We start from the raw sequence: 17,979 nt of genomic DNA, 5'->3' as shown, positions 1-17,979 counted from the left end.
TATCAGCTTGTAACAGAAAACAAAAGAATTATTAGCAATAGCTTAAAAACCTGGGAAAGAAAAGGCTAGCATTTAGCATCTTTTATTCTAAACCATGCAAGTGAGATCAAATTACAGCTGAAAGAAAAAGTTAGAAAAACCTGTAGAACTAAAAGCAAGCAAACAGAAAATACATAAGAATTCTGCATAACAAAGAAGCCTTAGGAGAACATGTCTCTTCCCAAATCTGTCAGGCACCAAACATCTTCACTCTTGTCAGTCACCACTGAGGTCCAGAATTACTTGGGGACTATGCAAGAGCAGTCCCAGAAACAGCAAAGGAGGTTTTGTTCAAATCCTGCTTTGTAGCACAGGCAGCAATTTGAGTCACACTGCAAGATATTCACATTTTTACTATTAGGTTTCCAAGTATTAGAGGCAAGTTCCATTCCCAATTCTTGGAGTTATTTCCTCTGAGCTCCCTGACACAGCAATCTGCTCTACAAGAACTCTGGCCCTTTGGCAAACACATGGTTTACCTACAATCAAGTAATCTTTCCAAACATTTTTTTCACTTAAGTTGAAATTTAAGAAAGTTGATCAAAGTTTTTTTTTAAGGATTTGGGAATTAAAAGTGCAGGAAGTTCTATGAAGCAGCAACAGCACAGAAGAAAAGCAAAAATTATCTCATTCTAATGCAACAAGGTCAGAAAACTGAAAATCAATCAGATCACAAGACAGCAAAATAATCACCAGAGTAGCTGAAGTGTAAAAGGAAAAGTGTGATCAATCAACAATCAATCATGTGGCATGAAATGTGATTAGTGTATATAAGCATGCACTTCAGGTGTAGGGAGAAAAAGCAAGTGGATAAAGGCAACCTTTAGCAAGGTGTCTTGAATTTTTCCATGTAGCAGGGTCTGCAGTTAAAGAGAAACAGCATTGAAAGGTGTTTAACATTTTTATTCATATTTAATATAGCATTTTATTCAGTTTCAGTACCAGATTCAATTACAAAGAGCACAAATGCATGCAGACAGATGTGCATGCTATTCTAGTATTGATGAGAGTGTGTAACATATTAGCAATATGCACAGAAATAAGATCTTAAACACACAGAAATGATGCCTATAAATCAGATATTCTATACAACAAAGCTAACTTAATGATGATTATTATTGCCATACACTTAATTCTAACAGCCCAATGTATTTTCTTATCTGAGCACAGAAAACAGCACCACTGGGCTCCACAGAGCTGAACTTCTCTGGCAAATTATGTTTCACATAATTTACTCATAGGAAGAACCAGAAAGAGTAAAGAAACATTTATAATGTCATTGGAAGTAGTGTTACTGTATAGGAAGGAAATCTGATGCTGTGCATCAATATTTTTAAGACTCAATTAAAGAATAACATCAGTTCTGAGACAGATTTAAGAAGAGACAACATATACATTATCCTTCTCAACTTCTAATTTTTCAAAGTAGTTATGGAAACATCATTACAAAAAAAATCCAACTTCTTACTGAGGGGCTGATGAATTTAAAACTCTATTTTCCTGTGCTGTCTGGACAACACCCTGAAAGTACAAGCAGCACAACAAAATGGTAAAGATATTTTTGGTTTGGTTTGGGACAAAATTCAGATAGTACAACAATAATCAACTCATCTGTTTGAAAAGATTATCTGGAGAGTTGATGTTTTGCTCAGTCAAAGGTGTGTGTATCATCAACAGAAATATGATTTTTATGGACTGGATCTGTTAAGGAAAATTTTTTAAAACCAAACTTTGATCCCTACTGTTCTGCACAAGAACAAGAAGGCACAAGAGCTATGGAGAAAACATCATCAGGAAAAAGCTTTTTTTTGTATTGGTTGGTAAATAGGCAAAATGACATACTAGCCTCCAAAGTCAGTGCAAAAGTAAAGGGTTTCTACATTCCAGGTTATTTAACAGGTTTTATTTACTGTTCAGAGGAAATAAAGTAAAATGCACATAGAGGAAGAAACTACAACATGTTCAGTATTGTATTGCTCATCTCTTGAAAATTAAATCTAAGGGAGTAAAGAGAGGCCTTAAGCCAGGAAGAAAAATATACAGCAAGATACCCTGCATTTTAACTTGCTAACACCTATGGAAAAGTTTCCCAATAGATCCAATTTAATGAAAAGGAGCTTTTAGGAAAGGAGGAAGGATTTGCATTTCTCTAAAGGTAACAATGCTCAAGGCAAGGAGAAAGTGCTTTAGCTAGCCTACATTTAGCAACCCACTTTTCTGGTTTCACAAATAATGTTTTTTTATCACTCATTTAACTGCTAAATCAGTCTTCCCTCAGTTATGCTACTTTTTGGAAGCTTTTCAGGCAATACCTTCAGAAGAATTAACCACCTGATTACACTAAAGATTAAATGCTAGATAAAGGTGTGACAAAACAACACTTTGGTCATGATGGAATCCAGTATTACACACTAAGAAATTACTAAAACAGCAGCCATTAAGAACAAACAGATCCCGCTTTTCCAAAAAAACCCCACCACATCTTGTGAATAAAGCAAGTCTATATTTTTCTGGTTTTCCATATCCTGTAGTAAGACCTGCAAACCTTAATTAATTCCCAAGAAAAGCAAATACATTACTTGAATTTTCTCAGGACTGCCCTCCACCAAATTGTACTTGTTATGTCCTACTCTAGAACACTCCTTTAAGAAGCTCAGTAAATACATAAATAATTGAAGTCAGTAATCTTTGTACTTCCTCTCTAAAGCAATAGAAATGTTACTCACTTCCAATGGGAGAAGCTGCTGGGAGTCATAAAAGGCCACCTCTTCCACTATGGAAATCCATAGAGGATTTCCAGCAGCATGGCAATGAGAACTTCCCAAATACTACCTGTTGTACCATTTTTCCCATCCTTTACACCAACTAGACTGCAAACACTTTTGAGGGAAAGCTCTTCCTCTCTCTAGTCCTTCTACAAAGCCAAGCCCAGTGAAGCAGGCCACATGAGGGGTAAGAGAGTCTTATCTGAAGTAAGAGAGCAAAAGGCTAACAAAACAATGTTGATTTATTCAAGCAATGGATCTGTATTAATTATTCCTGTGCCCTGTATTAATTCTGTCTGCTCAGAATTTGAACAATGTTCAGTTTCCTATCTTGGAACAAATGAAAAAAAGGAACCTTTAAGCATTTACTACTTGGCCACTGGTATGTTCTCTCTCAGTTTCCATTTCTGAACTACCATTAAAGGTCTTCACTGCAAGGCCAATTTAATAATTCACAAGACCAGGCCCAGTTCTCTGATAAGTGCTGCTTCTCTTGCAATTTGATCAGAGAACACCACAGTGTGGTATCATCACATCAAACACACCATATGTGCTGAATCACTAGAGGCCAACAATAAACAGCAAAAGCATGAGGAGAACATTTCCTTCCCATCAAATTACACACATTCTCTGTAGAATATACAGATCAGCCTGTTATAAAAATAGAGAACTTCCCATTTAATGGAAAATTATCTTTGGTATTTTCTGACTTTCTTGATTTATTGCACGCAGTACAAAGGGTATTACTTGTCCCTCCCTAAGTGAACAGCAGAGCAGTCAAAAGTGCTTTGTGTTAAAAACTGGAAAGCTTTCTGGATGCCAACACTCCAACAGAGGTAAAACTATAAAACTAAAGCTTGTAAGAACCACAGAGTAGCAGCTATTTTGAAATGGCTGTGTTAATATACAATACCAGTAGAGCAAGCATTATGATGGACACAGGTGACAACCACAAAACAGAAGTCAAAAGAGAAGAGAGAGTTGTACAAAACTATCTGTGTGCACAGAGTTCAATGCCAGCATTCAGAGAGCAGCATGCCAAGACTGATCTCTCTTGTCCAATGTTCATCTTGTAAAGAAATCCCTCATGTGGATAAAATCCTTTTCTGCAAGACTATTTCCCTCTGGGAAATCCCAAATCCATCTTCAACCCTACCTCAATATCCACCTCATTACAGATAAAATTACCTCTAAAAATACACCTCTAATGGCACTTATTACAATGCTGTACAGCACAGCCAGGATAAGAGGTTGTCATCTTTTTTCTTCCCAAGCTACTTGATCCCATCTTCTCAGATGTAACACCACAAACTGAACATAAGCTAGACCAGATCAGTGACACCACCATTTAAACCACAATTTTGGAGAGAAGACATTTCAAACTCAATTGGTAAATCATAATGTCTCTTCTTATCAAATGCCTGCTCTTACCAAACAAGCCCACATCTCTCTCAGAAGAACAAGATGAGATTATAACATTAACATCTTACATATTGATTGTTTTCCCCAAAAAAATCTAACCGGGCATCATAAATAATAATTTAGCTCAATATCCCTATTAATTTTTGATTTAAAATCCAAATTCCCAAATGAAATGCAACCTAAAACAAAATGGCTCTGCCCTGACTCAGAATACTCCAATTACAAAGCCTCCTTTTACACCTGTAAAGTAGCAAAGAAAAGCAAGAAAATATTTTACCCTACAACTCAAAATGCAAGCATTCTGAGAAGTTCTAGAAATACCAAGTATACACTGCACAGTACAAGCAATGTAAAATTGCATTTAAAGATCTCAAATGTGCCATTTCTAAAAGTTGCACAGAGATTCAATTCTCCATCCTTCAAGGTTTTCAGATAAAGCAGATAAAGACCAGAGAAACCTGGTCTGGACTTCAGAGTTGGCCCTGTTTTGAGGGCTAGAGGTCTCCTGAAATAATTTCCAGCCTGAATTGTCCCTAAAATTTCTCACATGGTTTGCATACTAATTGTAATGAACTCTAACTGTGTTCTCTGCTTGTGACAGTGATTAAGATTGGAGCTTAAACCTTTCAAATACCACAATACTGTGGACAGTTACTTAACTGTCCTTCCAGAAATCAAAGGCCATCAATGTTACAGAAAAATAAATGCTGTAAAGAACATCTGATACCTTGACTTACTATTGGTAGAAACAAATTAAGAAAAATTTGAACACAATGAGAATTAGTATTTATAGTCCCAAGTTTATCATGCCAACAAAAGCCTGTGCAGTTGTTATTGTCTACATGAAAAAAAGCTAACATCTATCTTAAAATCAGAAGGTGGATATACCCCTGCTGCTCCTAATCAGGAGCATTAGTTGGTATAAAATGAGCATTGAAACTCCCAAGGGACAACTGAGATCACTTTCTTGATCTGCTGAAGGATAAAATAGAAGCCAAAAACAGAAGACAAGCTTCAAAGTAAAAACCACAGAACATTTAAAATGCCCTGCTTGATGCACTTGAAGTCTCTCAGTGCAAGCCAGTAGGGTGGCATGTGTAAGCTACAGAACTTGTCAGTTCAATTCTGTTTGCATCTACTACAAGTTTGTTTTCATTTCTCCAGAACTTACCTATTTCCTACTCTCCGTCTAAAACCTCTCATACTCATCACCCCCTCAATGAAATACCTTATACCTAAACTGCAAAAGGGGAGGGGATGAAAAACACACATAAGAAAATCACATTCTCTACACTCCAGACAATTATCTTTACAAGTGAAATGCCATTTTTGTCAAAAGAAATTCCCAAGAACAGGAAAGCTTAAAACATTAAAGGTATTTTGAATATCCAAAAGATTTTGACTTTGGGACATTTGCTAAATGGAAAAAACAGATGTGACAACAGCTGTGTTTTCTTCCAAGCAAATTTTAAGAAGCATCCTAGAGTTTTGAGATTAGAGCAACTGATTTTTTGTTGCAAAGGACAGGAAAGAGCTTAATAAAAAGGCAAAACTCATTGTTGGATCACACTCACCATTTTCATCTCCAGCTCCTTTGCGACCATCCTCTGGGGAAACGTGCACCAGCTGCAGGATGAGGGGTCTCCGGGTGACAACTCCAGTCCCTCGTGGGAGCAGGTCCCTCCCCACAAGACTTTCCAACACAGAACTTTTTCCACTGCTCTGAAAAGTGGAATACAGCTACATTACTTTCTGAGACGTGAAAATGCTGTGATGTTTTCGTTTGCTTTCATCTGTCTTGTTCTCTGCCACAGAGGAGCATGTGACAGACTCCCTGCAGACAGTGCAGTGCCACTGCACAGGCACTGAGGGACACAGGTCTGCTGCAGGCCAGGAACTGCCTAAACCTGCTTGGGATACTCACAACAGATTTCCATCTACATGGTTTGTCCCATGGCTTTTATCTCTTAAAGTCAAACTAAACTCACAGTAGGTTTCAAAAAAATTAATCTCCTATTTAACATTTTCTACCACAATTATCAAACTCTCCAGAAACATTTCTGGAAAAAAAAAAGTTTTTCTTTACAATGCTCAGAAAGAAATTTGATGTCTAGCACTATGTCATGTTCCAACATCTTGAAGCAAAACTGCTGTGTAAACTGAGGAATTTGACCTTCAGGTAGTATTTGTTAGAATTGACAAGGGCTGGCTGTATTGATGCCAGCAGCAGCCATTACACAAACACATATTAACTATGTATACCTGAGTACACAGGCTGCTACAATGTTATATCCTTTCAGTTTGAGGTTTGGTGGGATGGGGGCGTTTGTTTGGGGGTTTTTTTTTGTTGGTTTTTGGGGTTTGTTTGGTTTGGGTTTTGTGGGTTTTTTTGTTTTGTTTTATTTTTTTAAAATCATATATTGTATCAGCTTGGTAAGTACAGACATTGTTTTATACCCTAAACATAGACACAAACATTGTTTCATGGCATCCCGCACTCTCTCTCTCTCTCTATATATATATATATTTAAGTATTTACATAACAAACCGTAAAAAGTTAGTTTTTTACAGTTAAAACATTTTTTACAGTTAGAACATTTTAAATATAGGCTCTCAAAGAATACAGCTGTTTTTTACAGCCTTTTAAAAGGCTGTGTAATTACAAATATTCTTTGAGAGACTACACTTAAAAGGTTCTCCTGCAGGATTTTTGTGTAAGATTCACAATTGGTCTAACAGCAGCTGTGAAAACCTGGGTCTCAAAAGTGATTCCAGACAAAAACCATGTTAAAATTAATAATAAAAAATAGACACAGACATGTCAACATAATAATCTGATTGAGAAGATTTTGTCTTTTTAATAACACTGCATTGAACTCTTCCAATTTTCTGTATCTCTAAGTCTACATAGTGATGCCATGAGAAAACCTGCTCTGACAGTCATTGCCACTATCTAGGAAATATTTCTGTCTTAATGCAACTACTAAACAAGTCTCTTGTCAAAAAACAAACAAACAAGAAAACAAAACCAAAAAAGGAAACCAACAGATGCTTCTGACAGCTGGAATGTGCATTATGTAACTGCTACAGAACCTCCACTCAGCCTACTGGTTCTGAAGTAACAGATCTGAGACTTCAAGCAAATTATGAGTATGTAACCTAGCATAACATGATAAAAAAACTGATGAATATCCTTAAATCTCACGAATTTAGTGACATTAAGTGACTTTTCTAAAACTGAAAAATAGATTAGAGGTCAAGCAACATGTTACTATCAGACAGTACATTTCTACTAGTGCAGTAAAACAAGACACAAATATATTATATGAGAGCTTTAAAACCTACTGAAATAGAGCTTGTATGCAAAAAGACAAAATAAATATTAAAATACAAGGCCAAACCCCTATAAAGTTTGAACAGCAACAAATGAAGCCTTCTTTTATTGTACCACTTTATTGTACAGGCTTTATGGCCCAGAAAAAAAAGATGTTTTATCAAAAATATAATTTGTCTCAATAGGTAAATAACACACCAACGCAGATTATGTGTATTATTCAAAGTAAATCTAAATCACATTTGACAGCAGTGAGATCAATGATCAATGGTTTAGAAATACTTGGAAAAAGAGCAGGGTCAAGCAGAAATGCAGCCTTATTAAGATTTGTTTTTCCTTCAAAAGACTCCCATGAACGTTATTAATAATTTTCTTCAACTGTCCTTCTGCAAATCAGCTTTGGGCACCTTCTCTACAAGCACCTTATAACAGACCATTGGGCACTGAACTCTTACCAAAAAACTTGAGTACAACCTGACCAAAGCATGAACTAGGTCTGCAAGCCTCCCTAAAAAAGTTCCTGTTCTGGCCCACTTCTGAGGAACCACTGATATTATAGACTGTGAAAAAACAAACTTCACAGAGACAAATAACAAAACACTTCCCAACAAACTTACTTAAAACAAGCGAAATGCCTAACCAATAACATGAGAGATGATAGAGGCTCATCTTCTGCATTGGAAAAAAAATAAAAACAGAACAAAAAACAAAGACCAGTGCTTCATTTATTAAAAATATTTCAAATTTTAAGAGGCATCTGGATGTGTGGATGTGGCACTTGGGGATATGGCTTAGGGGTGATTATTCTGGGTTGATGGTTGGACTAGATGATCTTGAAGGTCTCTTCCAATCTTGAGGATTCTGTGGTCTCTTGAGCAAGATTTCTTTAGGCATGGGAAAAATGATGACTCAGTCTCACAAGGCTGGAGATCAGACTTAGATGAAGTGGCTTCTCATGAACATTTAATCCAAGCACATAAGGGATAGTAACAAATAGCAGGAATCCTTATCAACAACCTCACCATGAAAGGAAACCAAAATCCATGGGACAAGCTGCTGCACACTGTTGCTCTTCAGCCTTTCCAAAGGAGGGGGAATGCAGGAAGCTACAATGGGTACACCAAGCTCTGTATAGCAGCAAACCACTGTGCCTTACACCACTGCCAGTTACCCCTGGATGGGGAAGGAACAATCTGGATCCTCTGCAAACACACTAAATGAAACATTGCAGCGCTCCCTGCATCAGGAAATTCTTGCAAATTGCATTACACTCCCAACTAAAGCAATCTGCTGCTGGAATACAATTATCTAATGACGCACTTCTTAATCTGGACTCCTCAGCATCCATTACCAAGAACTGTCTGGGAACACGGTGCAGAAAGCAGCAAACACAGAGCTGATCTTGTTCTGCCGGAGGGGGAAGCAAGGGATGTGGGTCTGCTAAGAATACAAAGTCACTTCAGCCAGTCCTTCATACAATAGATGTAGACAGACACTAACACTGATAACCAAAGGAATTTTAAGGAATGAGTCTGCAGAAGTACCACACTTGTTTTGTCATCCCATTAAAACGCTCATCGTAATTTTAAGCGTGAACTGAAATTCACAAATTCATTTCATGATGGGTCAAAAAAAGCATTAACAAACTCTAGCTTTTCATAGGTGATCAGGCAGATTTTCCCTTTGGACACCAATATCTGATCCTAACCTGAAATATCTACTAGCTGTGATATCTAGAGGAACTTAATAGAGGTTGCTCAGAAAAAAGCAGGGGGGGGCAAATACAGGAACATCTTGTGTCCCTCCTCTAACCTTTGTGTCAAACTACCATGGCTGAGTGTATTACACTGTGCTCTGCCATCCACCATTAATTTCACAGAGAAACACCTGTGTCTGGTGGATGGTAAAACCATTTGCCCCCAAATTACTAAGAGAAATAGAGATGATGCACACAGGACTTCAGTATTTTACATGCTGTGTACTGTCAGAGTGTGCTGAAACCTTACCAGCACTCTCACTGCCTCTGTAACACCTGTTACAAACACCTCTCCATGTTCACCTCTGGTTTAGATTAACTTGAAGATGATGCTGACAATCAAGCATGAAGGGCAGTCACTGGGAAACAATTGTGCACTTACCCTCCCAAACTAAAAAGCTGTGAGCTGTAAGAATTGTGATCCACTCCAAATAACCAGCACCTCTACTTTTAACAGTCCTCATGGGGTTGCTTTGCTTCCTTATCCTTCATTTCTTCTTTACTTGTCCCTGCATGGTTCAACTGTGCACACTGAAGTATCAAAAGGCATTTGCTCCCATCCATTACCCTAACTCTTAAAAGAAAATGTGGGTTACAATCTGCTGCATTACAAACCACAGTTTTAGAAATTCAGAACACACAGCAAGTGCATGATTTTATAATTGTCCAGCTTCATTAACAGCCAGAGATGTTACTTCCAAAAACACTTTAGGGCTGTTGACAAGTCAGATGGAAGAGACTCCATCTGGAAAATGCTGAAGTAACACTCTGAACAACCATTCAAATTCACCCCATCCCATTTACTTCATTGGCTTTCTTACTCTATTTCCAAATCCTCATTAGTGCTGCTATTTTAGGAGTCTTGTTCCTTACACCAAACAGAATGCAAAGATGTTTTCTCCATATCAGAAAAAGAACCCTGACCCAATCCTCTTGCAGCACTGAGTTATTCTCCATTTTTAAACCCTGCCTACAGGGACAAAGGCCTAGAAGACCCTAGAAGGGCAAAGAAAGGATCCAGCACCTCAGCATTGTCCATATTCACTGTCCCTGGATCACCTGTCACAGACAGCAGGAAGCCTTTAATTCCCTATTTCTCTTTTTCCTTAACTCCTGATCCAGTGCTGCCTTTGATGCCCTTACCACTAACAGTGGCTTTCTCAATACCATCTCTGCCCATGCAGGCAGGATTTCTATATCCCTGAGCAAGCTTGTCCTTGTTTCCACCTCCTGCACGCGTGTGCTGTGCTGAGGCTGAGTCATGAGTTCCCTCAATTCTGCTCTCCTTAAACCTCCACTCATTCTCCCAAGCAAGTGGAAGGACTATTGCTTTGTGCTCCACGGGGCTGTCCTTAAAGGAATGCCAGGTCCCTTGTGATTCACTGTCCTTTAGCTCACAGGGTCTCACCAATTAGCTCAGTAAATAAGCAAAGTCTGCTCTTACTCTTCTGAAGCCCCTGAAGCAAGCAGGCAAATTAACACAAGGCTCACCTGGAGTCTCACTGATGCACAAGAACTATCAAATTTCTTACAGTCACATGCTTGGATTGGTGACTGTTGTATATTTCAAGTACTATTAAAATGATCATGGACTTGAATCAGCTGCAACAAACTTCAAGTCATCTTACAAGAATCTCCTGCCTTCCTTTGTCTATCTCTAGACTTCATAAAGTCTTTGTCTTCCACATCTGTGGGGAAAAAGCCTTGTCCAATAAACTATTGAAAAACTTTCAAACCAAAAATTAGTTGAAAGGAGTGTAAAATTTAGCTCATTGCTTTAGAACAGGGCAAATGGATAAGTTTTTTTACTATTTCATGCAATAGGGAAAAAAATGCAAAGAACTCCTGCAACACAACACAGACTTTTTATAGGAGAGCACAAGAAAATCGAGATAGTGATGTCAGAATTCCCTGACTTTTGGAGTGACACAATACAAACATTCAAGTAAGGAGCTGTGAAGAAAGAGAAACTTCTCAATGAGACATACTAAATCCTGAGGAGCTCTCTATTAAGGAAAGCAATGCATCTGGGATGGAATGGTGGCAATGCTGCAGTTTCTGCCATACAAGTACAAAATTCCTGCTGGTAAATCCTGCCCTTGGCAATCTGTACACACAGAATTTCCTAAATTTTCACTCTATCATTGGGAAATAAAAGCTAATAAAAGCACTTGTGCTGGGATGTCATCCACACACTGGTGCTTTAAAAAGTTATTTGCAGTAGCCATTTTGGAAGAGTTCAGTCTGCTATAACTAAAGAACAACAGTATTTCTTTTTCTTTCCTTATTTTGCAAATACAAATTATTCTGGAATACAAGGTGAGTACACATGTAGTTTCACAGCAGTTCCACAAAGGAACTGCTTTAGCTGGAACAGATAACAAAATTTTCCTATTCAAACTAGGAATGCCCCAAGCTAGGCTGGCTCTAACCAGCTAACAAATTTAAAAATTTATTTACTAATCAAAAAAGAATGCTAAAGCTATAAGCAGGCCAAATGGACTATGTTAAGACATTGTTTGAAACAAAATAACACTTCTAAAAGATGCAGAAGAAACAAGAGGCTGATCCCAACTTGAGGAAGCAGTAAAACCAGCATAATGCACTGCTCATTGTTGCAAAACACATGCAAGATCTTGTCCAGACTACAAGACTCTTGTTCCTGCAGGGCATTCCCCATGTACTTGAATCAAGAGCTCTGAGTAAGTCATGGAGAGATGCAAAGCCACAGGAACTCCTCCACATAAAGCAGCTTATGTACCAGCAGTAAGGAATGGCAGAACTGGCACAGCTCAGCCCAAACTCTTCAGAAATCCTGCATTTACACCATATCTAACTGCAGCCAAGTGCCAAACAGCAAATACAGCAATGATTAGCAGATGTTTTCTTCCTCAGCACATCAATTCCCAAAGCCCTCCAATAATTCACTTAAGAAAAAAAAAAAAGCCTCATCTAAGTAGAAACAAGTTCCAGGCTCTCAGTTCCATCATGGAACTGAGGTATTTGAAGATTCACATTTGCAAGCCAGGTACCCTGACCTCACACAGTACTGTGGATACTGCTATATTCATGACTTGCAGTAAAGTAAATCAAAATAAAACCAACTTGCATATTTAAATTTTAAAAGTTCTAAACAACAGTATTATTAAGACAAACCCAAACCCCAAATCTCTAAGTTAGTCAACCTTCTGGCTACTGTACAAACAAATATTTTCCAAGAACTACACAGGCATTTTCTCTCCAGATTGTGAAAATCAAATGCCTGTGCTGTTTTAATTCGCTTCCCCTCCATCTTCCTGAAAATATGTTTTCTTTGCACTGTGCCCCCTGGACAACACACAAGATTCACCTGGTCTAATTAAAACACCGGTTTTCCAAGAAAAACAATTGCCAATCACAAGATGAACAGAACAGGGCCCTTGCAGTAAAGCATCAAAACAAAACAAAGCATACAAACAAGAAAAGAGAAGCACAAGATTTCTTTATCCACATCCTTCTACAACTGTGAATTCTGTGCAGACTCTCCACTCTTCCAAAATTACCAGGCATTTGCAAACAATGAAATTAATATCCTCTACATGGTGTTTAATAATTTCTCATATTAGGAATCATAAAATGCAGGATCAAGTTATTTGATCTACAATTTTATTTTAATTCACATGAAGTCTACAGATAAAAACAGTGAAATGCCATCCTTCCAATCACAGAAACCTTCAGCACCCAAAAAGTTCAGCTGCTCAGAAACACAAGAAGCCCATCAGAGAATAGAAGCAGCACAACACTAAATGTTTGCACTATATCACATCAGCAGTAACATTTCTATTGTGTCTGGTAAATGCAAATAGCTAATTAATGTCAGCCTCACTTTGCTGCCTGTCTGAAACAAACACAACAGTCAGGGCATGACTTGACAGAAGCAAAGGATGGCAAAAAAAGGAAAACAGTTACACCCAAAACCAGAGACTGTAAATGTCAGATGTGAAAACAAAGAAAAAAAAAAACAAACAAATGAAATCAGGAAGTTTGCAAAACATTTGGGAGAAAAAAACAAACTGTCCCCAGCCAGCATGGAAGCAATGCTCTGGTTACATCCTCTATTCCAATGTAGATACAAATGGGGTTTTGCATCTGCTTGAATTGCTTGAAAGATCCTTGGACAAAACAACAAAAACAAAACCCCACAAAAACCAAACCAACCCAGCAAGAGAGGAGGGAGGGAGACACAGCTGTGCCTGGCATGGGGCTTTCCTCCTTGCTTGGTACAAACTGGAGTTTCCTTCACCTCAACCTGGCTTTTTGCCAACACTGAATGAGCTGAGCATTTGAATTTCTGCTCCCCTGCCAGGGAAAGGCACAGAAACTCTGCAGAACACCTCAAGCTCCAGCCAAAGGTGCCAGTCTCTCTCAGACAGGATGCTTTGATAGCATCTGCTGGATTCACCTCCTCATCCCACTAGCCAGGGCTGTACATCACCTTCCCACTGCTGTCAACTTTTAACAGCCAAATTAGCATTCTTCCAACTATTTATCTTACCAGGACATAAATTTATACATGTCCACGTGCTCAGGCTGTGACCTCATATCAAGAAACCTTCCACCTTGCAGTAAAAAGTGGTTTAGCATCAGCATCAAGCACACTTACACCAAACAGTAAAAACAAAAGGAATAACTGCAATGCTTATCTGTGAGGCAATCTCAGGGGAAAATCCAAGAGAATGGATTTATTAATTAATAAATACTGTAAACTACACCTCCCCATTTAGTCACAAAATGACACCGAGCAAAAGTACTCCATAAATGTACATATGAAAGGTCACTCCAAAATCTCACTTGTCAATTCCATCACTTGCTACATCAATTTCACTACAATGTTTTTATTTCAATTAACACTACCAAGTGCAAAAAAGGCCCACAAGGTGTTTTTATGATGTCATTCTTAGAAGAATTTTGCTACAAAGCTGACACTAAAGTTTGTATAAAACCAGGTTGATGACTACTAAAAGCCCCAAACATATTCCAGGAATTAATGATACAAAAAATAAAGACAATTCATTTTTACCTATTTCTAGGCAGGTATTTTGTTGTCTGGCTGATTTTCTTGAATTTCTTCTAAATCTTATGATCACTTTGGTAGTGTAGGCATTTAATTTTTGTGATACCACCTATCCACACAAAAGTCCATAATTAACCAAATCACTTTTCATCCTCTTGCCTCCTTTACTGTAGTTTTAATGTGTTTGGTTGAGGATCTTCAATACCACCTTGTTATCCCTTAAAATATAGAGCATAAAGCATCTGTATAAACCAGAACACTGAGTATTACATTATGAACTCATATTTTTATATCATATCCCTAACCTGGACGCTTTTTTTTTTTTTTTTTTTTTTGCAATTCAGTCATACAGTTCTAAAAATGGAACTGGAATACTGAATTGGGGAAAAAATAGAACACCTCTCTGGAAATGGCAGAAAAACCCTGAAACAGTGGAGAAAAATTGACAGTCTGAAGGTGTCCTCTGAGTTCTACCAGCACAGTCCCCAGTTTTCTTAAATGACCCTGTACTAGGATACAGAAATAACTTACACAATATTTATGGGGAGAATGAAAAGGAATTCTCATATGACTGAATGGCAGGAAAACCACTACAAGTGCAGGAGGCCATCTAGATGTGCAAAATTTACTGAGAAACAATTCACAATTAGCACCAAAATGTATCTAGAAAGGGGAAAAATTAAAATATTTCAATTGCTCAGGGCACAAGGGAGGTAGGAAATGAATCCCAAACAACAGAGGTGGTGGAAAGGGAACATGGGAAATAGAATTTAGGCTTATAAACAGCTTCTAGTCCTAAATATTCTAGAAAATAAACAATTAACTTAATGCACAGAATGAGAAGCAGAGAAAGACATAAGCACAAATAAACAAAAGGGTAGAGAAGAGACAGAAAAATAAACAGAAAACTACTTCAAAAAGCATTTTTCCTCTCCTTGCTGAATATGTAAAAAGGTCATTTAAAAAAAGCAAGTGGCAAATTGAAAGCAAAAAAGCATAACTCAACTAACAGAGAATTACAGAAACCTGAAATGGCAGCATTTGTCTCCCACAGAAAAATGGAGGTGAAAAATTCAAGACTGTTTATTGTGAATATTATTCACAGACAAAAAAGCAAAGACAGCATATGCCAGTGGGCTACAGATACATCAGCTGTGTGAACAAACTTAAAGGCCACACAGCACTTCACAAAGAAACAACACTGTCTAAAAGGCACATGTGAAAAAAAGGGAAAAAGCTACCAGCAACAAAAATACCAGCTCTAATGCCATATCTGACACATCTCTAGAAATGCGGTCTCCAATAAGCTAACTCCAAACTGACAGACTAATAATATTTTATTTCAACTAAACTAATTGCATAAAACAACCATCTATGGAATTATTATGTCAGTAAAGACATTTTTTTCTTCCAACAACCCTGACTAAAACAGAAACACCCCAAAATACAGCTTGCTAGATATTTTGACAGATATTTTTCTGGAGTCCATAGAGGACTTTGTTTTGGCATGATAGGAAACTTCATGCTAATTCAAGGGTGCTCATAAATATCACGGATACAGCACTGAATAGATATTGATACTGATGGGGAGACTAATGAAGGCAAACATGTCAATACTGCTTTAACTCTCAGTATTTTCTTATGGAAAGTATTTACACCTAGGAAAAGATAACTGGGACAGAGTTGTTGAAAAGTAGTTTTAAAAAATGCCACTTCATGAAGTGAAACTGGAAAAAATACTTTTTTAACCTTACATAGAAAAATGGCATTGTATTTACAGATACAGCTGGTGTTTTAAGATATCAATAAAAATCCTGAGTACAGAGTGCTTGGTATTGAAGTCTTTGGTGAGCAAGCTACTGCCAAGGAGCACAGCCCATTCAACACACATTTAAATTTCACAGAAACAAAATGAGAGATCCATTAGCTTCAAATCTTAGCTTCATCTGCTACTCCCTTGTGACCGATGCAGCTCTGGTCAGGCATATTCAGCTGCCAAAAGTTCTGCTGCAGGGCAGCATCCCATCTGAAGAGATAGGAGCGGCCCTGAGCTATCTGGGAGCCCAGCAGCATTACCAGCTCACACGCACGTGTTGCAACTGTTGCAGCCAACAGCCGCCGGCCTCGCCTCTCACCTCCACCCCCGACACCAGCTCAGACAAAGCTGTGTCCGAACGGCACAAGAAGGGAAGGACAGCCATTCACGCCCGCACGATGCCGTCCCGCTAGCACATCCCTTCTGCTCGGCCCTCGCTGCCCAAGAAGGGAAGCCAGGCACCGGGTGCGATGGCGGTCACGCTGACGCACCGGGGCGGCCGCCGCTCCCCGGCTCCCCGACCCCGCCCGCATCCCCTCGGTGGTTCGGGGGCACCGGCCCTGCCCGCAGCCCCGCGGAGCTCCCGGGCCGCTCCAAGCGCTCCGGAGCGGCGCCCAAGGGCGGCGGGCGGGCGGCGCTCCCAGCGCAGCCGGGGCTGAGGCAGCGGAGCCGCCGACGGCGTGCGGGGGGAACGCGGGCACCGAGGGCGCCCCGCCCGCCCTCGCCCGCCGCGTCCCCCCGTGCCCTTGGCGGAGGCAGCCGCGGCTCGGCGGCGGCGGAAGCGCCACGGACACCCCGAGCTCGCCCTCGGGGAGGGGAACGCCCGCGCCCCCGGCCCGGCCCGCCTCACCTGCGTGCCCACCACCACGATCTGCGGCAGCTGGATGATGTCGGCCCCCACCGTGTTGAACACGTCCTGCAGCTTGTTGATGACGGGGATCAGCGCCTCCATAGCGGCGGGCGAAGGGACGGGCCGGGCGAGGCGTCGGCGGGCGATGGACGCGACGGGCACCGGCGGCTCCCTCAGCCGCCCCCTGCGCCTGCCGCCATCGGCGCCGGCCCCCGCGCACGGCCCGGCCCCCGGCAGCCCCTGCGCGCCCGCCGCGCGCACCGGCGGCGCCGCAGGGCACCATGGGAGTTGTAGGCCGTGGGGCTGAGGGGCCCCGCCCGGGCCGCGCCCTGCTCGGACAGCGCCAGTTTTGTATCACAAAATCTGCCGGGTTTTATTACACAGAATCACAGAATCAGCGAGGCTGGAAAAGAGCTCTGGGATATTTGGGTCCAGCCTGTGATGGAACACCCGCATGTCAACCAGACCGAGGCACTGAGTGCCACCTCCAGTCCTGCCTCAAACACTCCCAGGGACGGTGGCTCCAGCACCTCCCATTCCAATGCACAATCACTCCTTCTGTGAACAAATTCGTCCTAATGTGAAAAATGCATGTTATATGGCTCTATGCGTATATTTACTATATGTAGTGTGTTGTACTGATTAGTAGTGCTGTATTCACATTTTAATAGTATGGTAAATGTAGTTTTGTAATTTGTTGTTTTGTAGTTAAAATGGAACTGTTGTACTTTAAATAGAAACTATGTATGTGGGATATTTTTTTAAAGAGAGGAATGAGGTACTCGCACTGAGATAGCAGCCACAGGACACCTAAATCTTTCAGAGAAAAAGAATTTATTGCTCCCTTATCAGAAGAATCTAACTTCTTCCTGCCTTGCTCAGCCCTGAAGACACTGTCAGGATTCAGAGGAAGAAGTTGACACTGGCCAGACAGAATCCTTTGT

General features: G+C 40.0%; 1 protein-coding gene across 4 annotated transcripts in view; it reads right to left on the bottom strand.

Moving 5' to 3' along the window:
• DNM1L (dynamin 1 like) overlaps window positions 1-17,238 on the bottom strand; it is a 36,084-nt gene extending 18,846 nt beyond the window's left edge. For 2 of the 4 annotated variants that reach the window (XM_058022316.1, XM_058022318.1), the window contains exons 1-3: window positions 17,036-17,238; window positions 5,801-5,948; window positions 861-899 (exon numbers count right to left, since the gene is read on the bottom strand). In XM_058022316.1, coding sequence (XP_057878299.1) covers window positions 861-899; window positions 5,801-5,948; window positions 17,036-17,137 — 289 coding nt within the window. In that variant the 5' untranslated portion in view covers window positions 17,138-17,238. The remainder of the gene's footprint in view (window positions 1-860; window positions 900-5,800; window positions 5,949-17,035) is intronic. The other 2 variants (XM_058022317.1, XM_058022319.1) reach the window with 1 other exon arrangement.
• Between the last annotated feature and the right edge of the window lie 741 nt (window positions 17,239-17,979).

The sequence above is a fragment of the Melospiza georgiana genome, chromosome 4 (assembly GCF_028018845.1).
Source record: "Melospiza georgiana isolate bMelGeo1 chromosome 4, bMelGeo1.pri, whole genome shotgun sequence".
Classification (NCBI taxonomy): domain Eukaryota; kingdom Metazoa; phylum Chordata; class Aves; order Passeriformes; family Passerellidae; genus Melospiza; species Melospiza georgiana.
Note: the sequence above shows the minus strand (reverse complement) of the source record. Positions and strands in the feature narration are given on the sequence as shown.